At 39.5% G+C, this 26723-nt stretch overlaps 1 protein-coding gene across 1 annotated transcript; it reads right to left on the minus strand.

Annotated features, from left to right (window-relative positions):
- Positions 1-58: 58 nt before the first annotated feature.
- aipl1 (aryl hydrocarbon receptor interacting protein-like 1) lies at positions 59-13967 on the minus strand. Its single transcript, XM_085183971.1, has 6 exons — positions 13334-13967; positions 6401-6580; positions 4724-4912; positions 4111-4287; positions 3845-3986; positions 59-3460 (listed from the first exon to the last, which is right to left on the minus strand). Exons 1-6 carry the CDS (start codon positions 13436-13438, stop codon positions 3261-3263), a joined length of 993 nt encoding a protein of 330 aa, XP_085040097.1. The 5' UTR covers positions 13439-13967; the 3' UTR covers positions 59-3260.
- Between the last annotated feature and the right edge of the window lie 12756 nt (positions 13968-26723).

Below are 26723 nucleotides of genomic sequence, written 5' to 3' on the forward strand. Positions count from 1 at the left end.
GCCTGAACTCTTTCTGGAAAGCTTTCTTATAATATCTTTAAGTAGTCTCCTTTGAATCCTGGATGGAGACAAAAATTCATGATTGATAGTGTGCGTGTGTTATTAGGTCCAGGTATGCTTTGAATGCATTGGTAGTGTGTTTGTGATCACTGCAATGCTGAGAAATAAAGCTGTCATCAATCACACGCTCAGATAGTATTGCATGTTGAATCAAAAGTTTGAGAATACAAATTCTGACAAGATCACCAACACCACTGGTCAAAATCCAACCCCCAAACCATCACACAGCCTCCACCGTGTTTTAAATGGCTGTTCACGTTCACTGTTGTACCTCTCTGATTAAGAGAGGCCCTGAAGGGCCAGATGCATCTCTCAGGTCCTGAGTTGGATGTTTGCTGGATTTTTTCCTACTTCTTAACAGTTTGTGTGTTTTTGTGAGCATTTGCTAGTAACACAATATAAAGATAATATTTAAAATGGGTTCTTTGATAAGTTGTCTGGTAAGTGTCAACACTGATTCATCGGTTGAGTTCGAATGACTCATCATTAAGTGACTTAACAAACAAGCAAGACCATTTCAAAAAAGTCTGGCTAAAGACTTTTGCACAGATCCGTGTAGCTCATGATAAATTATAATGGGCCATACTAATGTCCTTTGGCACGACCCCAAACTCCAAATAGCTTATAGTGAATGAAACTCCGTGAACACACACATTTACCAAGTTACTGCAATATAAGTATAAAAAATAAGAGACAACTTTTTTGGATAGGTTAGCTACACAGTACGAAGCAGCCTACGCTCTAAAATAAAGTAAAAATAAATACAAAGTTGACATTAAAACCAATCCAAAACAAAATGACAGAAAATCTCAGAAATCATACTTTCATGTACTTCTCCTATAATGTGACATTCGCAGCGTTTTATTTTGCCTACATGATCGCTGTACTTCCGCCGTGTAACTAGCTCTCTGTGGCTAACTTGGCGCATTGCACTGTTGAAAGCGGGCGAAGCAGGGCTGTCGAGCCCCCTCCCTTCTTCCTCCTTCCACTCCTCCTCCTCCCTTCCCTGCCCCGCTCCCAACATCAGCACCAGCGCTTTATGGCCGAGAGCCAATGGCGAGTTGTACTGCTATGCAGAATTTGCTGTTGTGGCATGTTTGGGCAGCAGTTCAGTGACACAATTCACCATAAATCAAATCTTTATAAATCAAAGTTTGGGAACAGATTTAGATACATATATTTTTTTATTTATTAAAATACGTTGTTAGATGTGTGAAGAGAATCGTCTTGAGATAGACAGCATCCGGTTTCTAATGGGCTCTCTATTAAACCACCATGTTATTCAGGCAAACCTCCCGAATAACAAATGCATAAAGGGGGTGTTAATGGCCTGTGTTGAATGTCATGTGTGTGTGTGTGTGTGTGTGTGTGTGTGTGTGTGTGTGTGTTTGTGTGTGTTTCTTAATACATTTCTATTGATTTTCATCATCATTTGATGGTGCATTAGCATTCAGCAGTGACCTGTTATAGGGATGCTGGGTGGAAAGCACTGATAAACGGAGATTCCCTGAATTAAACCCAGCTCTCAGTATGATGTCATGCTATTGAGCTAGTATATTATCTCAGTGTACACGCAGAAGCACGTCTGCTTTCAGTGTATTTTCTTCTTAAAGCATTTACTTAAAATCAGTGGTGTCAGACACGAGACACATGTTTCTCTCCTGTTCAGTTTATGTTCGGCTTACAGTACATTTGTAAATATATGAAGGGAGTAAGGAGTAGTTTTCAGTGCCCACACTGCTGTGACAGATGTGAATGCTGCTGAGACAGAGTAATTTTCCCATCAGGGATCAGGTTGCTGCAGGGGTATAGCTACAGTTAGAGCTCCATCTTGTGGACGTTTAGCGTTTCTGCAAGACTAAGAAAGTAATTTCTCATTTTTTAACAGGACGACTTGATAATATTTAAAATTTTCCACAATATTCACACAACTCAGGTCATTGCCACTTAGTTAAATTACTGGCACATTCATAATGAGCATCTGGTCCCGAATCGAGTCATTTAATGGAAAAATAAGTTAGATGAGTCAACAACGTTGCAAAGAGGAACAGTAGTTTTAAAAATATTTTAATTTGTGGAAAATAAATGTACTCCCTTTCTTTGTGGCCTTTAAAAACTAAGATAACCACAACCCTGTCTCCATAGTATAGAGCAAATGCCAAGTTATTATAACCAGCAAATGGTTGGAATATAAATGACAGGGAAATGGTTAAAAAACAACCAGGTTAGTCCAAAGGTCACAAATTATAACCACAGTTTTCTGTTTTGCTGGAAGATCTCTCTTCCTTCCCAGGCTTTGTGCTAAATGGCTTCTGGCTTCAGGGATATACAGTTTGGTCCACAAGGTTTTGTAATTTTGTACACCAACACAATGGAGTTTAAATCAAATAATCAAGATATGACTAAAGTACAGACTTTCAGCTTTAAAACGTCTTGATGCATTCTCAATCATCCAGGAAAATAAATCTCCAAAAGTTGATTCTGTTCATCTGGACGTAGCGTTTTCTGGGAGAAACGTTTCATCACTCATCCAAGTGACTTCTTCAGTCTCAGCTGACTGCAGGTTTCCCCAATTTTATAAACAGTACATTTGCATAATGACTGAAACCAGCCCACTGAAGGAACAATGGGCTGTGAGGTCAGTTCCTTAATCATAATTATGCAAATTCTCATGACCATTGATCAGCAACCACTGACCAAAACCCACTGATCAAAGACCACTGATCAATGGCCATGAGTACCATTCACAGAGAGTTGGGGAATGGCTGCAATCACAGCTGAACAGAATCAACTTTTGGAGACTTTCAGCTTTAGTTTAAGAGGTTTAGTAAGAGTATTACATCAACTGTTTAAGTGTTAAAGCCAGTTATTCTACTCTTTAATCTGACTTATAGCATTTGGGTGCATATTTTGGCCATGCTTAACAATGGAGTCAAAATACAAACAAATATTAATTACAATTTAATCATAATGCAAATCCACAACATATAAACCACAATAAGTCAGGTTTTAACAGTGAAAAGTCCTTCGTTTAATTTTTACACACGTTGTCAGATATAATTTGGAGTTTGATACAACCTTGCAGTTTATAAGATGGATCATTTTATCAGATACTCTCATGCAGGTGAGTATCCTGTGCAGAGGTTTGATATTTAACAGCTGAATTCTTCTTTAGTCGATCAGCTCTCAGTCTCATCAGGTCAAAACATGCCTTTGTATTTGAGCTTGTCTTCTTCATTCTTCTCTTCCATACGCATGTTAAGTATGGCCAGTTCCTTCTTAACAGCCTTTTTCATGCCCGGGTTCAGGTCCAGCACCCTGCTGAAATCCTGCCGGGCCTCCGCCTCGTTCCACACCTCCACGTGGGCCTTCCCTCGCAGGTAGTAGGCCTTAACTATGCCTGCAGGACAAATATAAGCTTGTTTGTTTATGCATTTGCAAGCAGGCAGTCATGTGATAGAAATATGCAGCTCTACAGTGAGAGAAGACATAACTGACATAACCGTTTAGGTCTATGAATGATAAAAACACGCACAGGCACCAGGATCAGACTTTAACGGGACTATGCAACCTGCAATTACAAGCGTCATAAAAAATTTCACACGCTCATTCTCACAGTATGAAAACATGCCCGGCATATAAAAAAGCCTGAATAAACTGTAAACCGCGTGATGGTCTTTCACAACTGGCTGGAAAGTGTGATAATACTCTTGGCAAAGAATTCTCCCCCTGCTTTAAGATCCCTCGCTTGCTCGAGTTAAAAAGCTTGTGATGAGTGACAAACCTGGGTGCTGATTGATAATGTCGGTTGTGTGCTCAATGACCTCGTAGTACTCCTCCATGCGGAGCAAACATTGGCAGTAGTTAAGTGTTAAAGTGTTGGCCATCTTCTCCAGCTTCATCCATGGGACATCCCATGCTTTCTCCTGATAAGGGAGGAAGAGGTTCAAAGTCATGCCTATAATAATGAAAAATCAGTGCTTTGTAAAGGAATTTCTTTATGGAGGAAAATAAAATTCTGCCTTGGATCAATTTTTATCAAGTATTAACCTTGGTCTGAACATTTTTAATGCAGATGATGGCCTCCTTGTATTTTTGTGTGGCTTCTTGGTAACGTCCCTGTTTGTAGAGTTTGTTTCCCTGGCCGTGCAGCACGGGAACGGCCTTCAGCCTCTCCTCATCACTCAGAGCCCACGTCTCCCTGTCGTACTCGCTGGGCTGCTGCACCTGTCAGCCACACGTGCACATACACGGACTTCAGTTTTCCATCAATTATACTACAGAGCCGGGATGTCAAACATAAGGCCTGAAGGCCAAAATACACCTGGCAAAGACTCCAATCCCGGTTACCAGAACTTGTTCCCTAATTTTAAATATTTATTTCTCACAACTCACAAGAGTCATACTGACAGATTTCTTTCATTTACTACAGTAGTGTTTCTTTGTTATGCAGAAAAACTGAGATATACTTTGAAATCTTTTTCTAATACTCAGACATCTCAGGGATGAAATGAAACTTCTTTATACTGACAGCCCATTTATGATCAAAGTGTACAGTGAGTTTGACATCCCCGTCTAGATATGCTAAACCCCTTTAATACAAATAATTTAAAAGGTATTTATTTGGTAGGCGAGCTTGCAGGTTGTCTTTCTTCTTTCTCACCTTAAGCAGCTCCAGGACGAAGTAGAGCGGCTTCGGTTCCTTCATCAGCTCATCCAGGTCTTCATAGCCAAGGCTGTGGTAGGCAAACATGTTGGCCATGCCGCACGTATGGATGTGCCAGTCGACTGGGTCTTTGCCCTCAGCGATGCGTCGCATGCTTTTGGACACCAGTGGATAGACACCAGTGTGCTGGAAAGGAGCATCACAAAGTGATACAAGACTTAAAGTGACTGAGGTGGATCACGAAACAGTCCGTGACTTTTAGTCTGTGCCTCATGAGTTTTTTTTACATTATTTGTTGTCTTTGAAATGGCTGTCTGTTAAATATTTATATGTTTTATGGTGATATGGCATCATTCAGCAACTAAAAAAAACACTGTTATTGTGCTGACTGAACATTGCTTATACATTACATAATTTACACCAAATGAACAGGTTTAAAGATGCTTAGAAGCTGAACTGTGATCACACTGATATTCATTGTGACACTATTAATTCTGCTCTAATAATCCAGCACAGAGATATAATTTTATTGCTTGAAAAGTAACAGGACAACCCTTTGCAACACGCCATACATATTACTTTTAATTGTTTCCCTATTGATCTGTCCAGGGTGTGCCCCGCCTCTCGCCCTGTGGTAGCTGGGATGAGCTCCAGGATGTTTGCCTATTTAATGTGTGTTTCTGTTTTAAATCCTGCCTGTTTTAAGCTGACACGTAAACACAAAGAATTTCATTATGTGACTGCATAATTACAATAAAGAATCTTGAAGCTTTGCACTAAACATTTTACATTGAGTTACTCAGCATTCCCTGGAGCTTGTTTTCTTAACAAGTTATGTTTGCCCTCTGCTGGGTGAAGAGTGGCAGCGCACGACACAGCCAGTGGAGCAGGCTATGTCGTGCAGACGTGTTGTTCGGAGTGAATAAAAGCTCTAAGCCCCATCAAATCCAATCAGAGTGGAGGGGAGTCAGTAGTGCTGATTCAGCAGGAGTCAGAGCCGATTAGGGAAAAGTGAGGCTGCTGCAGATTAATGACAGTATGCCTCGATCCATCTGTCTCTTGCACACACACACACACACACCACACACACACACACACACACACACAACACACACACACACACACACACACACCACACACACACACACACACGCATAAAAAGTTAAAAAGTTATGGATTACATAACATGTGACAGCATATTCTGAGGTAGCATGTCTATGTTATAAAGCCTGTTGCAGGGATCGATCTGTTTATCTGTTTGTTTTTATCTATCTTTGTTTATCTGTATGAGATGGCATTATTCATAAAAACAATAATATATTCAGTGAATTAAAAGTAAAACTTTAGCCGGTACCCGACTTGTTATTATTGCTGCATGAATGTTTGTTTAAAACCACAAAATGATGATTTAGTTTTTCTTCTAACCCACAAGTTATGAAGACTTGTGTGTCACATATATACCTTAACCTTCAACCTCTATATCTGGAACACATCCTGTGTTATTTTGTTTCCTTGTTATTTAAAGCATTGTTTATAACTCACACATCTGCAGCATGATGTCATTCTGTCTGCACGGACACACTTGGACAAGTTTGGATCAACAGGATGTAATCCACAAAATTAGGGAGCGTGCAATCAAATAAATACAAAACCAAAGCTTTTATTAGCACTTACAACAGTGTCACACCAGAACTCCGCCACTTCACCGATCCTCATAGAGGACAACAGGGTCTCCCAGATGTCCAGTTTAAACATGTTGCCAATCACTATCTCCATAGGTGTTCCAACCACTTTGCTGTCATCTATCACCGTGCGCGCGTCGTCACACAGCTGCGTGCGGAAGTGGAAGGTCACCTGGATAAATAGTAAGGACAAAAAAATCAAACAATCAAATGCTTTCCTGATGGTGCTGCATGATGGATCAAAATCTATTCAATTCAATTCAATTCAATTTCAATTTTATTTATATAGCGCCAAATCACAACAAATGTCGCCTCAAGGCGCTTCATAGATACAGAGAAAAGCCCAACAATCATATGACCCCCCTATGAGCAAGCACTTTGGCGACAGTGGGAAGGAAAAACTCCCTTTTAACAGGAAGAAACCTCCGGCAGAACCAGGCTCAGGGAGGGGCGGCCATCTGCTGCGACCGGTTGGGGTGAGAGAAGGAAGACAGGATAAAGACATGCTGTGGAAGAGAGACAGAGATTAATAACAGATACGATTCAATACAGAGAGGTCTGTTAACACATAGTGAGTGAGAAAGGTGACTGGAAAGGAAAAACTCAATGCATCATGGGAATCCCCCGGCAGCCTACATCTATTGCAGCATAACTAAGGGAGGATTCAGGTCACCTGGTCCAGCCCTAACTATATGCTTTAGCAAAAAGGAAGGTTTTAAGCCTAATCTTAAAAGTAGAGATAGTGTCTGTCTCCTGAATCCAAACTGGAAGCTGGTTTCCACAGAAGAGGGGCCTGAAAACTGAAGGCTCTCCCTCCCATTCTACTTTTAAATACTCTAGGAACAACAAGTAGGCCTGCAGAGCGAGAGCGAAGTGCTCTAATAGGGTGATATGGTACTACAAGGTCATTAAGATAAGATGTGGGGCCTGATTATTTAAGACCTTGTATGTGAGGAGCAGGATTTTGAATTCAATTCTGGATTTAACAGGAAGCCAATGAAGGGAAGCCAAAACAGGAGAAATATGCTCTCTCCTTCTAGTCCCTGTCAGTACTCCTTGCTGCAGCATTTTGGATTAACTGAAGGCTTTTCAGTGAGTTTTTTGGACATCCTGATATAATGAATTGCAGTAGTCTAGCCTGGAAGTAATAATGCATGAACTAGTTTTTCAGCGTCACTCTGAGACAGGATATTTCTAATTTAGAGATGTTGCGCAAATGGAAGAACGCAGTCTTACATATTTGTTTAATATGTGCGTTGAAGGACATATTCTGGTCAAAAATGACTCCAAGGTTCCTCACAGTGTACTGGAGGCCAAGGTAATGCCATCCAGAGTAAGAATCTGGTTAGATACCATATTTTCTAAGCTTTTCAGCGCCGAGTACAATGACCTCAGTTTTATCTGAGTTAAGAAGCAGAAAGTTTAGTGGCCATCCAAGTCTTTATGTCTTTAAGACATTCCTGCAGTTTAACTAATTGGTGTGTGTTATCTGGCTTCATGGACAGATAGAGCTGGGTGTCATCTGCATAGCCGTGAAAATGTATGCTATGTCTTCTAATGATGCTGCCTAGGGGAAGCATGTATAATGTAAACAGAATTGGTCCTAGCACCGAACCCTGTGGAACTCCATAATTAACCTCAGTGTGTGAAGAGGACTCTCCATTTACATGCACAAATTGGAGTCTATTAGATAGATATGATACAAACCACTGCAGTGCAATACCTGTAATACCTACAGCATGTTCTAATCGCTCTAATAGAATATTATGGTCAACAGTATCGAATGCTGCACTAAGGTCAAGAAGGACAAGCACAGAGATGAGTCCACTGTCAGAGGCCATAAGAAGATCATTTGTAACCTTCAATAAAGCTGTTTCTGTGCTGTGATGAACTCTGAAACCTGACTGAAACTCTTCAAATAAACCATTCCTCTGCAGATGATCTGTTAGCTGTTTGACAACTACTCTTTCAAGGATTTTTGATATGAAAGGAAGGTTGGAGATTGGCCTATAATTAGCTAAGACTGCTGGGTCTAGAGATGGCTTTTTGAGTAAAGGTTTAACTGCAGCCACCTTGAAGGCCTGTGGTACATAGCCAATTATTAGAGATAGGTTGATCATATATAAGATCGAAGAATTAATCAATGGCAGGACTTCTTTGAGCAGTTTTGTAGGAATGGGGTCTAAAAGACACGTTGATGGTTTGGAGGAAGTAATTATTGAAGTTAACTCAGAAAGATCGATTGGAAAAAAAGAGTCTAACTTTGCATCAATGGAACTAAGAGTAGCTGTAGATAATATTACATCTGTGGGATGATTATTGGTAATTTTTTCTCTAATGATAAAAATTTTATTTGTGAAGAAGTTCATGAAGTCATCACTAGTTAACGTTAAAGGGATGGTTGGCTCAACAGAGCTCTGACTTTTTGTCAGCCTGGCTACAGTGCTGAAGAGAAACCTGGGGTTGTTCTTATTTTCTTCAATCAGTGATGAGTAGTAAGCTGTTCTGGCTTTGCGGAGGGCTTTCTTATAAAGCAACAAACTATTTCTCCAGGCTAAATGATGATCCTCTAAATTTGTGACACGCCATTTCCTCTCCAGATTACGAGTCATCTGCTTTAGGGTACGTGTTTGAGAATATACCACGGGGTCAGGTACTTCTGATTAGAGACCTTAGTTTTCACTGGAGCTACAGTATCCAGAGTCGTACGTAGTGAGGAGGTGAAATTATTAACAAGATAATCGACCTCTGTTGGGGTAGCGTTCAGATAGCTGCTCTGCTCTGTGTTGGTACAGGGCATTGACGATGATAACAGTGGCTGAATTATATTCTTAAACTTAGTTACAGCGCTTTCAGAAAGACATCTACTTTGATAAAGTCCACTCTCCACTGCTGCGTAATCAATTATTGTAAATGTAAATGTTATCAAGAAATGATCAGACAGGAGAGGGTTTTCAGGAAACACTGTTAAATGTTCAGTTTCTATGCCATATGTTAAAACAAGATCTAGAGTGTGATTAAAGTGGTGGGTGGGTTCTTTTACATTTTGAGAGAAACCAATTGAGTCTAACAACAGATTAAATGCCATGTTGAGGCTGTCATTTTTAGCATCTACATGGATGTTAAAATCACCCACAATAATTATTTTATCTGAGCTCAGAACTAAATTAGATATAAAGTCTGAGAAATCAGACAGAAACTCTGTGTAAGGCCCAGGTGGACGATAGATGATAACAAGTAAGACTGGTTTCTGAGTTTCACAGCTGGGGTGGACAATGCTAAGCATCAGGCTTTCAAATGAATTAAAAGTCTGTCTTGGTCTTTCATTAATTAATAGACTGGTGTGAAAAATTGCTGCCACACCGCCCCCTCGACCTGTGCTTCGAGATTTCTGGTAGTTAGAATGACTCGGGGTGTTGATTCATTTAAACTAACATAATCATCCTGCTGCAACCAGGTTTCTGTAAGGCAGAGTAAATCAATTTGTTGATCAATTATTAAGTCATGTACTAACAGAGACTTGGAGGAGAGAGACCTAATATTTAATAATCCACATTTCACTGTTTTACTCTTTTGGTTCAGATGTGGATACTGTATTGTTCTTTCTTTGTGATTGTTTAAGTTGTTTGTTGCTGGTTTTTAGTTTGTTTTTTGTCTTTTTGGAAGCAGACACAGTCTCTATGGAGATGGGTTTTTGGGGGGGTAGCAGGAGGAGAGAAGCTGCAGAGAGGCGTGTAAGACTGCAACTCTGCTTCCTGGTCCCAACTCTGGATAGTCATGTTTTGAGGGGTTTAATAAATTTGTCGATATTTCTAGAAATGAGAGCTGCTCCATCCAAAGTGGGATGGATGCCATCTCTCCTAACAAGACCAGGTTTCCTCCAGAAGGTTTGCCAATTATCTATGAAGCCCACATCGTTTCTGGGACACCACTCAGACAGCCAGCAATTTAAGGAGAACATGCGGCTAAACATGTCACTCCTGGTCTGATTGGGGAGGGGACCAGAGAAAACTACAGAGTCCGACATTGTTTTGGCAAAGTTACACACCGATTCAACTATTGATTTAGTGACTCCGATTGGCGTAACCGGGTGTCATTACTGCCGACGTGAATTATGATTTTATTGAATTTACGTTTACCCTTAGCCAGCAGTTTTAAATTTCCTTCAATGTCGCCTGCTCTGGCCCCTGGAAGACAATTGACTATGGTTTGCCGGTGTCTCTAGCTTCACATGTCTGAGAACAGAATCACCAATTACCAGAGTTTGACCCCCGGCGGGTGTGTCACCGAGTGGGGAAAAACGGTTAGACACATGAACGGGTTGGTGGTGTACCTGGGGCTTCTGTTTAGGACTACGCTTCCTCCTCACCGTTACCCAGCCTTTCCCCAGCTGCTTGGGGTCTGCCGGGGAACAGCTAGCGGGGCCTACGCTATCTTCGGCTGCACCAGCTACAGGGGCCTGGCTAGCTAAGGGTGAGAGCAGGGTGCAAAGCCGAGTCTCCAATTCAGTAATCCTGGCCTCCAGAGCTGCAAATATGCTACATTTGTTACAGATATCATTACTGCTAAAGGAGGCCGAGGAGTAACTAAACATCTGACACAATGAGCAAGAAAGTGCAGAATGGACAGGTGAAGTAGCCATGGTGCTAACGGGTCGGCTACGAGCTAAGCTAGCGAAACAGTACAGAGACAGTGAGTGAATACTATAAATTAGGTAGTGAGTACACAGAAAGTGTGCTTCGGATGAAGCACGTGAAGATTATACTGTGAAAAAAGAATGTATTTAAAGTTGTTAATTAAACTGCTAAGCAAATAAGCTACTCAGAAACACCACTGTGTTTGAGCAGGAACAGGAAGCGATACTATACCACAGAGCGAGCAAGCGAACACCAAGTGACAGCCCTGAACTGAAATCTGCCCTGAACTTATCTGCATTCAGAATTTCACCAATTTTAACAACATCCCCAAGACCCTTAAACCACTAAAGAGCCTCTGTGTTCTCCTGAGATGAACCAAAAATGTCAAATTTGAATTCATCACTCCATCAAACCTGTTGGACCTGATTTTCAGTCAGTCTCTTGTGCAGTTTTTGCACCCGTCAGCCTTTTCCCTCCTCTTTCCCTTCTATAAGAATAGCTTATTAACAGCCACCTTCAACTGATTTCAGATGAGGCCTCAGATTTTCTCCTATTCTTAAAGACATGAATTTAGATACTGTTTATGTTGTCCGGTGTCTAGTCTTTCAGGGACACATTGTATACCACGAGGAGATATACCAAGTTTTCAGCTAACAGCTCTTTGGCAATCACCTGTTGGTGCAAAAATAAAATTTTGTCTGTCAAACTGTGTTATCTTTGGCATTTTTCATAGATTCAACAAAAGAAATGGGAACAAATGATTTTTGCAACCGGCTGCTGGTAAAAAGTGCCTAAAGACACAATTTAAAATAGTCTCTTTGCTACGTCGTTGACTGTTGTGTGTAGCCACAACACTGGTTGATCTCTTGACTTAGGTGCCTTTTTATATGACGAGGACTGGGCTGAAAATATAAAAGCAGCCAATGTCCCAAAGGAACAGTTTTAAAGAGCTTCAGAAAGCCTCAAGACCACTTTAAAAATGACAAAAAAGTCTGGCTCCTTGGAAGCAAAAGATAAAGAAATTAAGGTTGACTCAAGATTTTTAACAGTACTCTACAGAAGTATTCAAATCTCAGTGATGGGAAAAGATATTATGGTGAAATATGGGTCTGAATAACAGTGAAATCTCAATCACTGCATCTCAACAAAAATGTTACGTCACGAGCTTCACACAGCTCAGTTACTCAACAAAGGAGACAGACAGGAGGAAGGTCACACATGCCAAGGTTGCCTGGTTCTGTAATATCCAAGGAATGGACACCTTTTAAAAGAACTGTGTGCAAGCTGTAGTAACAAAGAAAAACCAGTTCTTTAATGCGCAGCACCAGTACAATTCATCAATGAGTTCATGACCCTTGTGAAAGGCTTCAGTGGCACATGAGAAACGAGTAGTAAACATTATTAGGAAAACACAAGAACAGGGTATGAGACAGTCAGTTAGCCTCGATCAGGAGTGACACATAATGTATCTGAGATAAGGAGAACTTCATACGTCTTTAACGTCCAAGCCATTTTTTCAAATTCAGTTCTCATTTGAAGAATGTTCTTATAATTTATTTTGTCATAAAATAAAATTAAAAAACTCATTAAAATGTTATAAACTGCTACATCTTCTATCGACCTCTACTGGCAATAACTTGGGAACTACAGTAACTTGAGCATGCTCATCCCTCTTTGCTCCTCCTGCGGTGCTTTAAATTATTAAATAATAAGCACAAAGTATGGAGATAAAATCTATAAATTGCAAGTAAGAAGGCCATCATCGTCAGCACCATTATCATCAAATGGTTCATATATTTAAAAAGCTAAATATATGAACTTCTTTACTCTGTTGTTCAACTTTCTGAACTGTGTTCCTTTATTGTTAATTTTGTGTATATTAAAATACTACTTCAAGGAAGTGCAACACACAGTTAGCTCCTGAACTCATTGTGCAGACAGTCATTCTGTTCCTTTGTAATTAAAAAAAAGGTACATCTGCTCTGCTTAAAATCAAAATTAGCCACAGACAGCAGTGTTATAACACAGAGTCGCTGCCTTCCTTCTTCTGCATGGTCTTGTGATGCTGATGACTCTATGATAATTAAGTGCACACATTAAAACTGCAGTTTTAGTATGAGTTATATTTCTCGCTTTGTGAGTTATAGTTTTAATTTAACCTATCACATGAAAAATGGTCAAATACAATTAATTTTGGGCTCCGGAGACAATATGAAGTCAAATGTTTTTTTTTATGCCTATCCATGGTAGAATAATCCAAAAGTTTAAATGAAGTCGGCCTACAGTACCTTCACTCCTGTGACAAACTTTGGAATGTCTCCACTCCCTCCATGCAGGATGGTTTTCTTAATTCCTTCTGATCCCAGCAGGAGTGCGTCTTTCATATCCGACATCTTTACCTCACCTTAAATTACAAAGCATATATTTCACACAGAGGTTTGTGTCTGTGTTGTGATGGGTACAATATATGTAAAAGCTTGTTGATGATTTGGTGGTATCGATTGTGGTGGATTAGTTTAGGCAGAGATAATGAGATTAGAAACTTCTCCTCCTCTCCTTATGTTCCATCATCCCTCTGTAGCACTTATCCTCAGCACTTTCTCTAAACACCCAGGAAACCCCCAGAAAGAGGACGATAACAAATGAAACAACAATCCAGGACTAGGTTTAATTGGGATGGATTTAAGTTTCTTTAGATTTAATGTCAACATTTGCCTGGATGAAAAGTCCTAATGTGTGTGTTTAATTGTGTGTTTGTGTGTGTGTTTGTGCTAGAGATAAAACATGAAAAGAAAACGCTGTACAGGTCTACAAGAGCAAAACTGGAATGGTTTCCATTCCAGAGGAAATTTCCAGGATTTATGTGGATGTGGTGATCCAAACAATGCAGAGAATACTGAGAAATGGTGGAGCAGACAATTACTCTATGGACTCCTTGACCTTGTCTATGAAACATCTGTCTCCCCATCTGTGCAGTGCCTGTGTGCATGTGTGCGGGTGTGTTATCCAAGTGCCCTGTAGTGTTTGCTAACAAAGTCTGCAAGCAGTTTGAAGGGGCAATTATTCCCAAGCATTACCCAGTGTTAATGTCTTATTCCATACTAATGGCACAAATAGAAAACCCAATAACTGCACCTTGGCAACGCTCACAATTGTGTAACTTTATAGGCTTGTGTTTCCTCTGTGCAACAACATGGAAAAGTCAGTGTTTTGCATTGAATTATCAAGCGAGGCAGCTGTCTAATCTCTGTTCAAATAAGACCTCTATATCCCTGGAAATTGCTGCAACCTCCTATCAGGTTTGCCTTTTTCCCCCCACTGATGTGACAAACAGGATTGGGCAATAGTTCGGTATGTACTTGGCAGCTGCTCAAGGTAAAGGCAGAGCTCACCCCCTCTTGTGGAAGAGCTGGGCAGTGCAGCAGGAGTTTGCCCGCTTCTAGATCATATTGCATCTGATTTGAAAGTAAAGCTCTTAGAGAGAATCACGTGAAAAGCTGGCCTTTACAAACAAACTATTTACACAGTCTTTGTGGCACCAGAGGCTGCTTATGTTAACCAAAACCTTCAGAAACACATTTAAATGTCAGTTACAAAAAATAAATAAATAAATTTCTCCTTCTTCTACATTCTCCCTCCTGTCTTCTCTCCTTTTCGAAGTGAAATGCTGAAAATGCAACATGGGTACATGGCAGAGTGCCTCTCTCGGATGGCAGATTTGTGTTGCTATAGTTACAGCCTTTTCGCATCATCATATCTCTGAGTTTAGAGGAAACAATCTATCGCTGGAGTCCTATAATTACCCATAAACCTGATAACACGTCCCAAGAGAGGTTTCAGATTTAAAGTCATGTGTATCACCATTTTTGGTCATTTCTTAAAAAAAAAAAAAAAAAAAAAAACAACAACAAAAACATCTGACCTGCTGGAGAGGTAATACTATCACAGCAGCTTCTGTTATAACCGCTTTTGTGTCAGATGTGACTCATATTCTGAGTCACAACGCCCACACCTTGTTCTATTGCTCTGCCTATGGTCCATTTTGTGTGTGTGTGTGTGTGTGCGCGTGCAAGCACGTCAGAATTTTCTGCATGTACATTGTAGCGTGGGAAATTGAATGTGCCACTTTGATGAACCACATGTTTGCATAGCTTTGAGAATGGGTTCATCTACAAGTAGGTCCTGCCAACAGGCAGCACAACCCAGTCTCTGCATATTTGGGTTCTTTCTGGAAATAATTTGGTGATGCAGTAGTTCCACCTTAAGCAAGTAATACTCTATTTCTGGAAAGTACAGTCATGGATTTTCCTGGGGTGGAGCTGTTCACTTTGTAAAAGCCTTTCATTCAATACATAACACACGTGGAGGACTTCCTCCATGACGCACACTATATACGCACATAGAATAATGTTTATGTATGTGTACACCATTTGTGCTTTGCTGCTGCTGGGAACAAAGCACAAAGAGTAACAGTGAGAGCGATAGCTCGATTACCCTTTCTTTCTCTTTGAGATTGACACTTAGAGCTCATCAGGCAGATGCAAAAGGAGGAGGAACAGACAATGAGGGGAGGTTTGGAGCCAGACACAAGTGCAGGAGACATCAAACACATGCATGCACGTACACATATGTTTGATAGAATGGTCACTTTGAAAGTGCAACAAAGTGCTGAAACACAGAACAAAAACAAAGGGTTTAAAAATAAAATAAAACATAAAGTGAGTAAAAATAAAACCAAATGACACCCAGCGTAAGGAAGTGTAAGGAAGCAAATATGGGGGACATGAGGTCTTGTTTGTATGTGCCAATTAACAGCCATGCCTCTGGGTTTTGGATCTAGTTAAAGTTGACCATGTAAGCAATGACACCTGGACAACTGTTACAATAAATGAAGTCGAGATGAAACTGAGGAATGGATTACCATCTGAAAGTCTCTGAAGCTCAGAAATGGCTTTACCTTTGCAGGTAGCTGAAAAAAGCTAACTTTAATGAGAGCATTTATGTATTTATTTACGTGTTTAATTAAAGAAATATAAATCCTCAAAAGGCAGAGATTGTGGAGGTTAGGAGTTCCAGTCACAATGATTAACAAAATTATGTGTTAACATCAGTCTTTTTTTTTTGTCATGGGCCACAACAACCAACTTTGATCTTAAGTGGGCTGGAACGAACTATGTGATTACATAAAACGTTCTCTTAGTTCATTGCCCACATTGTACTGTAATTATGAAATATAACGTTGTTGTTAATTCACAGAAAATGTAATTGTTTATCTATTACTTTGGTGTAGTATGAATGGCAATGGCAGGGTTGGTCTTTATCAATAGAAAAAGCTTTAAAACTGTGAAAACGCAGGTAAAAATCTATGCAGTTGTTCACATTTTCCAAAGGTGTCCAGTGGGCTGGATTGGAGTCTTTGCCAGGCCAATTCTGGCCCCCAGGCCGTATATTTGACACCCCTGCTTTACACAGTCCACTGAGGCCCTTGGTGGAGTCATGGATTTACGTTTCAGTAGCTGGTAAATCAGTGAGTCATCTGCATAACAATGAAACAATGATATGCATGCTGGGTCAAGGATGGACCGTGATAAAAAAGAAACCTTTAAGTAAACTGACCTACTTTACAAATTTAATAGTAATTTTAATGTCAGACATCCTCGTTTACCTGATAAGTGCTTTCACTTTTGAAACAATGGTTTGATTTTGCCACCAAAAGATTGTCTCATTTTACTGAAACCTATCATCCTCCCATTTTCTCCTGCTTACCCAATTCAGGATGGTGGTCTTGGGGGGGCTGGAGACTATCCCAGCTGTCATGGGTTGAGAGGTGAGGCACAGCCTGGACAGGTTGTCAGTCTGTCAGAGGGCTAACACAGAGACAACCACGGAGGCTCACTTTCACACCCATGGTCAATACAGCCGGAGAACGCACAGGGAGAAGGTAGAATGGCCTCTGCTTGTCTTTGACACAGCAGACATGAAGCATTAGAAGTTATTTAGTCAGGTGTATTTTCACCTCAGAGTCAGTTCAGTATTCAGTTATTTTAGTTCTGTTTTTGCTCTCCATCAGATATTACTGAAGGAGTTATCTGAAGGAAATATCTGAGACTTCTTGAAAAAATATATTTAAAAATATTTTGCTATGCTTTAAGATTTAACAACATACAGCACAAGCAGCCATACACTGTATGCATGCAAAACTTGTACTTTTCGGTGAAGGATCGAAATAGTTCTCCAACTGCTGACAATACAGAGCAGGTTCATGGGACTGCATCACAAACCGTCTATCGCTTCTGTGTTTATGCATGTGCACATCTCTCAGGTTTAGGAGAAGTGACAGAATCGATGGTTACGTGGTGAATCACAGCCTCCCTGGTCACTTCCACAGAAATGCTTCCTCGAATGGCCAGAGAAAAACTGACCGAGTGTAAACCTCTCTGCAAAGCACATGCAAGCGTCCCGTTCAGCCCAGAGTCAGTAACCTCAACTGGAAGTCTTGATCATACACAAATGCACGCTAGTGTTTTGAGGTTTGATCTGCTTTGACTTTGAAAGGAAAACTTTCAACCTAACCTTTTTCCTACTTAGTTGAATAGATGAATGTTTTTTTATTATTTAATTTTTTTTTGCATAAGAGATGTCTTACATTAAGAATCTAGGTTAGAGAACCTCAACCTTTTTGTTTAGATTAATGATAATTTGAGACCTGCCAAATACTTATGTAAAGAATGACTTTGTTCAGGCCAGTGCATTGAACTGTTTGTGGGTTTCTGTAAATTAGCCCCACTTTGACATCATTATTTTAAAAGGATGATTGTGGTATCAATTGCACATACAGCAAGTGTTCACTGATGAGTGGTAGTTAATTGGTAATGAAGACTGGTACTGGTACTGGTATATATTTAGCTCTCAGACCTCTCTTCTGTGGAATCAGCTCCCAGTTTGGATTTGGCAGACAGACACCCTCTCTACTAGATTAGTGTGTCTTCTGTCCTGTCTTCCTGTTAAAAGGGAGTTTTTCCTTCCTGCTGGTGCCAAGCAACATTTTGTTGTGATTTGGTACTATTTAAACAAAGCTGAGCTGAAATAAAAAAAAAAAAAAGTATTATTAAATGCAGCTGTAATGCTTTTGTAGTATTGTTTCTAAAGATTGAATTCCATTCGAGCTCTTTCAATTTTATTTTGGTGTAAATCTTGAAGGAGGTGATTTTGTGCAGTAAAGATCTTATAAAGTTTAAATCTGTTCAAGGAATGATGGATGCTTCTTAAATGGAGGGTGAATGGAGTCAAGGTTGCACTGAGCCAATACTCTGCTTCTGTGACAGTTAGAATATGAATATAATCTGTCTGAACTTTGGCTAAGTCTCTGCTCGTGAGGCCACTGAGACCAGTATTAATCTCAAATTGTCTCTTTCTAGACTGATTAGTTATTAATTCACAACACTTTCAACTCCCATAAAATTGTTATGTCTCTTAAAGTCACTTAAAGTGTTATCCTCTGCATATCTTGGCTACAACAATAAACATCCTTTATTTTTATACCTTTTGTAACACACTATAATGATAAAAGTATCATTATAGTGTGTTACACATTACACCTACAGGAGTTTTTATGTCATCAAATTCTAAACCAATCCCCTTTGCCGCTATATAGGCTTCCGCTTTTCTCAGAAGGCTTTATTCAAGATTTTGGAGTGTGTTTGTGGGGATTTCTGCCCATTCATCCAGTTATAGAGGTCAGACACTGATGTTGGACGGGCTGACTCACAGTCTCCGTTCTAGTTCATCCCACAGGTGTTCGATGGGGTTCAGGCCAGGGCTTTGTGCAGGCCTGTTAAGTTCTTCCACACCAAACTTATCCAACCATGCCTTATGGAACTTGCTTTGTGCACCGAGGCATAGTCATGCTGGAACAGAAAAGGGTCAAACTCTTCCCATAAAGTTTGAAGCATAGAATAAAATGTCTTGGTAAGCTGAAACATTAAGATGTCCCTTCACTAGAACCAAGAAACCTAGGCCAACCCCAGGAAAAACAATGATTAAGAGGAAGAGAGAGGAGAATACATCTGTCCATACAGTGTAAGTCAATGTGTTGCCTGAACAGGTAAAGAGGCAAATGTCTGAATAACTGATGGAATAATAGTGTTTGCACCACAATCCACAATAACACCTTAGGTCAAAAGCACACATGTTGCATTAGATCATCCAAATATGTGGTGCAAAAAGTTAGCATAAAAAAATAGGAATAGCAATTATGTGCTTTAATACCCTTTCAGGTTCCTACCATTTGCAGCCTTTTTTAGTGCCTTTGCTTTGTGCTAGCAGAACATGGTGCACGTGAATCTACAATGGTACATTTTAGTCTGCGTAAGGTTACTAATCACTCAAGTACTACTTAAGCAGAATAAACGTGCAGGCTTTCTTGTGTGTGACTTCAAAACTGCTGTTAAAAATAATGGCATATTTCCTTTTTAGCCTGTTAGATTAGAACTATTAAGATTCCCAATGCATCGCTCATATTTCCTCTAAAGATTTCAAAAGGATAAGCAAGATGGCAGCAGTTCAACCAAGCCAGTCAAATCCTTCAGCCACAAGGGATTTCATATTTGGATCTCATATTGAATGTTTTTTTTAAACTGCGTGTACACTATATTTACCTAATGGAGGAAAGCTGTGGACAAAAATGACATTCATAGATTACAGATGACTGTGGAATTCAAGCAATCATGTTCAGGACTAAAGCTGTGGATAAATTGCTTCCAGTCCTTACTTCCATATATTTTTCCACATATTTCTAAACTCAAAGTTTTTTAAAAGGATTTTCACAAATCCAAAAGGACTGTGTAACTTCCAACTAGCCTTACAAAATGTAGCTTTGAGTCAGTAAGAAAGGGAAACAAAAACAAAACAAAAGCCAAAAGTAATATTTGTTTTTCCATATTTAACAAATAAGGAAAGGATGTGAGAGATATGTTTTTGTCTCTTGTTTAAATCCACTCACGGAGCAGAAGATGCTTGTGACTGTGGCGTCTTGTCATGCAGAGAAGACAAAATCAGAGGTGACTGCTTTCTAAAACACTGAGACAGAGGACTTTTGGCCCTGCAGTACCTTTCCCGACCAACAGGAGGTCTTCTAGGTTGCTGGCTGTGTGTGTGTTTGCATGTGTGTACATTTTGTGCCGTAGCTGTCCTGACTTGCAAATTTCTCAGGAACAGCCTGCACTGGAGTCTTGTGAAGTCATGCAGCGGGTAACGAGAGGCGAGAAGTTTCTAGAATATCACATTTGCTGAGATTCGTGAGGTGCACACATCAGTACCTGCACTTGGATGACACCTCAGTTTACATGGAGGAAGTTAAATACATAGTGCTCACTAACTGATTATTTCCTCACATGAGCTATATTTTGTACATAAATATGTGTATTGTTTTGCTCTGATATTCACGGCTCCATCCTAATCTCTGCTCTCGTCAGTGCAGCTGGACTTTGGCCCTGCAGCTCTTCCCAGCCTCAGCTCCCCCTGAGAGGGCCCCTGCTGTCCTGCTTGCTGCCTGGCCCCGACCTTTAGCTACATACCAGAACACATAGCAGCAAGGACAAAGGGCAAATGCACATGACACATAAATACACTCTTACAGTACATGCAGGCTCTCGCTTTCTTCTATAATGCAAAGGTGACTATGTGGCACAGGAAATATTGGATATCAGTCTGTGATTAGAATCTGTAATAAAATAAAAATAAACACACATACACATATAATAAATAATACATGCAATTTAATTCCATCCCTTTATCTATCCATCCTCGTCTGCTGATCTGCTGGTGCCCATCCCAGCTGCCACGTGGGTACAAGGCCAGGTACACCCTTGGGTAGGTAATATATCTACCACAGGCCTAACACATAGAGACAGACACCTTTCACGCACCCACCTATTGCCAATTTATAATCACTAGTAAACCAAAGATTGATGTCTTTGGACTGTGGGAGGAAGCTGGAGTACCCGGAGAAGTCCCCAAGTGAAAAGGACTTTCAAAATAACACATGCACTACCTGTCAATCCAGGGCCTTAGTCAGACCCTTAGACTTAATAATTTGGTATTTCTGTGTTTTTCATTGTTTTTTTTGGGCATTTTGTCCACATGTTTACAATGTTTTAAGCCACTAAAAGCACTAGAGCTTTTGTAAAAAGCTTTTACGTGTGGATACGGAAAACAAATATTTTGCCTTGCAACATCAGAGGTGTCCTGTGTTATTGTTCATAGGCTTTAGGGTTGCCAACTTTTTAACTATCAAATACAGAACACTCTGGCGTGCCAGAGGCACAGTGTACAACCAGCTGGGCATAGTGTAAATATGCACTGTATGTTCATATTCTTATAATAAAAATGCAGTAATGTGTTGAGATTCAGTTTAATCAATACCTCATCTAAAAGAAAGAAAACTACAGTAAATGATAACTGAAATCACATGGGCATTTCCTTTGTAAAATAAGCAAATACTGTAAATATGGGCTTCAATTACCCAGTTTATTAACCTACACAGACCAAACAGCACCTTATTTTTACGACTTGCATATTGCTCCTAACATCTTTTGCATCTACTTTATTGTGTAATATGTTATTAGATTATACTCGATGGCTTGGGCCCCAGGAAGACTATTGTGGAAGCTAATGGGGTTCCTTATATATAAATAAACAAATAAATAAATCTGGTGAGCGTAACGTCAAAAAGTGCAGGTAATGGTCAATATACGGGACATTTAAGGATGTCCCAGATAAAACGGGACAGTTGGCAACCCTAATAGGCTTCAAACTGACCTGCCTTTCTAAGGCTTGAGTTGTATTACTAGCTGCTGCTTTGGCATGCTATGGATTGCACATGACACTGTTTTTCCTTTTTTCAGTTTGTGTGTACATAGCCTAGAAGGGTACTGAACTAAATATAGAAGAAAGTATGGAACAGCTGCCATTTTGTTTTTAGCTTACTCCAGTGCTTCCAGTCTTCCATAGTGGCATATGCTAGTCTAACCACAGTGTTGGGAAGATTACTTTTAAAGTGCATTTCACTGCAGATTACAGAATACATGGCCCAAAATGTAGTTTGTAACTTATTCCATGAAGTTACTCAATGTTGAGTAATGTATTTTGAATACTTTGGATTACTTGATATATTGTCATGCTTTTTACAACTGCATCAATGTACTATTGCTGTGTGATTTATTACTATTACTGAAGGTTACTCACCACCGAGCTAACATTGTTAGCTGAGTGTAGTTCATTGCAGACTTAGACTTGATGGATAGCATTATCAATCTGCTAGCTGCAAATAATCATGTGCAGTTCTGAAAGCAATACCAGCTAGATTTTAAAATCTTAATAAAAATGAGTAACAGTTGGGTAGACATTAGGTAAGGCTACACTTTGTTGCAGTGATCTCTTATAGAAAACTATTTCTGTATAAGTAATATATTTTCTTTATGTCTACTTTCAGAACTGCACATGATTATTTGTAGCTAGCAGCTTGTAATGCAGCCTTCAGTAATAGTAATAAATCACACAGCAATAGTACATTGAAGATACTGAAGTGGCACATAACCCAGGTAGCTACCACTAAAACAAGGTAGCTGCAGTAGGCTAATGTTAGTTTTTTAAAAAGAAGTTACTTACAGATGTTTCTTTATGTTGCAGTCTTTTGACACTGAGAACAGCTTGGTTGCTGGCAAACAGAGTTTGCGTTGGACGATCAGATCAGATTTCGCCCATCCCTTTCTTCTTTAAATGTGAAGTAGTGTTGGAATTTCCAAGTAAGAAATGCATTCCTGCCCTTGCACTGCTGGCTCTGTTGTGCTGGCTTCGAGTCCATTGTGTAACTGACGCCACCAACATTAACAGGGCGCTTACATTAGAGCCTCTTTTTTTGTTTTGTTTTGTTTGGGTTTCCAGCAATATGTGGAATTACTAAAATTAGAGAGGGGATAGCCTAACATGAAACAGGAAAAGACCACCGCGTAATCCATTTATTTCATCAAAGTAACTGTATTCTAATTATCACCCATTTAAGTGGTAATACATAACGCTGGTACATGTATTCTGTTACTCCCCAACTCTGTCTAGCCACTATAACTGTAAGCATTGTGGGATATCCTCTAACCTGGATGACAAGAGTGTTAGAATTGTACACCATAAAAAAAGACTAGGACTACTTTTACTTTTACTCCTGTCCTCTGCTGTGGGCCTGATTGGAGACAATGATTGGACACAACAGTGATTCAGAATTGCCCTTGAGGGACAAAGTGATATTACCAGATGATGTGAACCTATGGTAGCTGATTAGCATGCTAAATCTGGTAAATATCAGTGCAACAAACCCCCTAGGCATATTGAAAATTATCTATTTAGTTATGTTTTTGATGTTTAAATATAAAAGTTTGACCCTTTTTCCCAGTAAACAAAGAATTTATACTTCTATGCAAAATCTATGCCACAGGTAGGTCATAACAGCAAACCCTTCACGTAGGCTACGTCATAGTTGCTCCATAGATTCACTGCAAAAATATAAATTAAGTGTAAATGCATTTTACCTTTTCCTTATTATTTAGGTTTAAGTGATTCTTTGCAGAGCATGTTAAAACTAACAATGATTTGGAAGAATTGTGGGATTGAGATAGAACTATAGCAAAACAATTAATTAATGCATCAAAGGCTCTTTTAATCTAATTTCCTATCTCCCTTCATCTTAATTAGTTATCTCAAAAGTCCTCAAAAAACACCGGACCCTGCAGTTTCTTTTGACACAACTTGATTATTTCTACTAGCACATGGAATTTTTAAGCTCCAGTCATAGGATTTCCATTAATTAACCAAAGTGTCTTAGTGCAAACCCAGATTATGCCACTGGGTTATTTCTTCCTTTCTGTACAAAGCTCCTTCACAGTCAGCAAAGACCTTACACAACTGAATAGGCTACTCTTTTCTGACTAGTAACTTCAACATTCAACTCAGTGGAGTTTTAATTTAAGAACAAAGCAGATTAAATGAGCCCTATTATGAAATCCTATACTGAACATATCCTTGAGATTAGTGCTCGGTAAAATGAAGTTTAAGCATCATCTTTACACTTAAATTAGCTTTAAAATACTCATTTATCACTGTAATATATATATATATTATAACTCATAATAACTCATGATTGTAAATTGTCAAAGGTAACTGGCAGTACAGTTTTGATGAGACAAACACAAAGATATGGAAAATCCTCTTGTGCCATGCTGCGAGCTAATAGAGCTAATTGACCCGACAGATCTATACAGACCTAATCCTATTGCTTACTTTCAACAACAGCTTATTCGACTATTAAGATAAGCCACGCAGATCGCTTTCTCTACCTGCATGACATACAAAATGGAAAAAGAATCCCGTATACAGAGACATATAAGAGAAAAAAACAGTAATTACAGGATGTTTCTTGTGACAGAACAAAAGAACAAACAGGTCAGAACATTAAAAATGTTGTCCATACCATATGTGTGAAGTGCGTCAGCAGAATCGGAGTTCTGGCTTCGCCTATTGCTACAGTAGCATGGCAACAAACCCTGATTTCACTGACTGTTTTTCATTTAAGAGCACGCAAGGGCAGAAACATTAAAGGCAATAAAACACATTTTTTAATTTAACAACAAAATTCTTTGCTATAAACAGAGTTCTCCAAATGAGGCACATGCTAGATGCATGATGTTACTTTCCTACTTTTTCATTTATGGTACAAACATTTTTGATGCTATTAACGGCTACAAACAAATACAAAACAACAGATAATTTGTTTTCTACAGAAAACTATATCAATGGTACTTATGCACAATACTTTCTCTCTTTCTTTGCACATGTTTCAGGTCATAGAAGAAAATTTTAATCTTAGACGAAGGCAACCAGTTTTTAAATGACACTTACTTGGCTCTGCCTGAAAAATAATATCTACCCCTAAACCTAATATAACTGGCTGCGACAGCTTTGCAGCAAAAACGGCAATCAGCTGCTTGTGATAACTGAAATGAGTCTTTTAGTTGCTGGAGAGGAATTTTTGTTTTTGGACTTTTGGCCCACTCTTCAGAATTGTTTTATTTCAGCCACACTTTTCACACACACAGATTGATTTTCTGGTGTGTTTTGGATCATTGTCCTGTTGCATTACCTGTGTGTTTGAGTGTCTTTCAGGATTTTCTCGTAGAGATCAGAATTCATGGTTCCACCAATTACAGCAAGTCATCCAGGTCCTGAAGCAGCAAAGCAGGCCCAGGCCATCACACTACCACCACCACGTTTGGCTGCTGGTATGATGTTCCTGTTCTGAAATACTGTGTCAGTTTTACATCAGATATAACGAGACTCAAAGCAAATGTGAGATGATCCTTTGGTTGTTTCTTTGTCAGCAGTGATTTTATCCTTCGAACTCTCCCGTGGATGCCATTTTGGGATGCCAGTCTCTTACTGTTGAATCTCTGCCTTTAACTTAGGCAAGTGAGGCCTGTAGTTCTCTGGTAGGAAGGTTCATGCCTGTTCCAAGTTTTTTCCGTTTGTGGAGAATGTCTCTTAATGTGGTTCACTGGAGTCCCAGAGCCTCAGAAATGGCTTTGTAACCCTTTCCAGATTAATAGATGTCAATGACTTTGTTTTTCAGCTTCTTCTTTAGATTGTGGCATCATGTGTTGCTTTTTGCGATCTTTTAGCCTGCTTCACTTTGTCAGACAGGTTCTACTTCAGTAATTTTGACAGGTCTGGGAGTAATCAGGCTCGAAGAACTCCAAAGAATGTGGTTAATACTTAATTGGGGCAGGTAATTACTTTTTTCACATTGGGCCAGGTAGGTTTGGATTACGTTTCCCCCTCAGTTAATTAAATCATGATTTAAAAACTATATATTGTATTTGCTCATGAAAAATATGCAAAAATTAAGAAGGGGGATAAATACTTTTTCAAAGCACTGTAGTTGTTATAATTGCTATAACATCAAGTTTGGAACTGCTAATATTAGCAATCTTTATAATATTAAAAAAGGCAAAGCTAATTTTTTTCTTGTGACTGTAACATCAGTTAGTCTCCTTCTGCAGTCTATCCAAATAGAAACTATAGTAAATTTGAAATCAATAAAAAAATATATGGCTTATATTTGTGATTCAGCCTCTTGCTGTAGCATTATTGTTTTGTTCCGGCTTATGTTTTATTATATCTTTGTGTTGTCTGCCCTTTTCTGGTTTAAATTACTTAATGCCATGAAGTCATCCGGTTACCAAGCCCTGCCTGTTCTGAGAGTTCTGTGCTGTGATCAAGCTATGCCGTCATGACCTTTCCTTCTGGGTCAGTGAGAACATGGGAGAGAAAAGCAGAATATTGAATGCGATTGAAGTGAATCCAACAGAGAGCGACAGGATTGACCTGAGTATTTTCCCTCAACAAGCTGGTCTAATCTGTTGGTTAGACCAGGTCAAGGGATTAAATGGTTGCTGTCCGGTGGCCAACCTATCTGATCTCAACAAACTTAACCTGGCCCAGCCCTTACAACAAAAAGTGTGTCTTACTATCTAATAGAAAAGTGTGTTGTTAAAAACAAACAAATCAACCAAACAAATTAAAAAACAGGCAATAAGTGGGCGTTTGTAACACACCTAAATTTGATTAAAAGGT

The sequence above is a fragment of the Neolamprologus multifasciatus genome, chromosome 14 (assembly GCF_963576455.1).
Source record: "Neolamprologus multifasciatus chromosome 14, fNeoMul1.2, whole genome shotgun sequence".
NCBI classification, from domain to species: Eukaryota; Metazoa; Chordata; class Actinopteri; order Cichliformes; family Cichlidae; genus Neolamprologus; species Neolamprologus multifasciatus.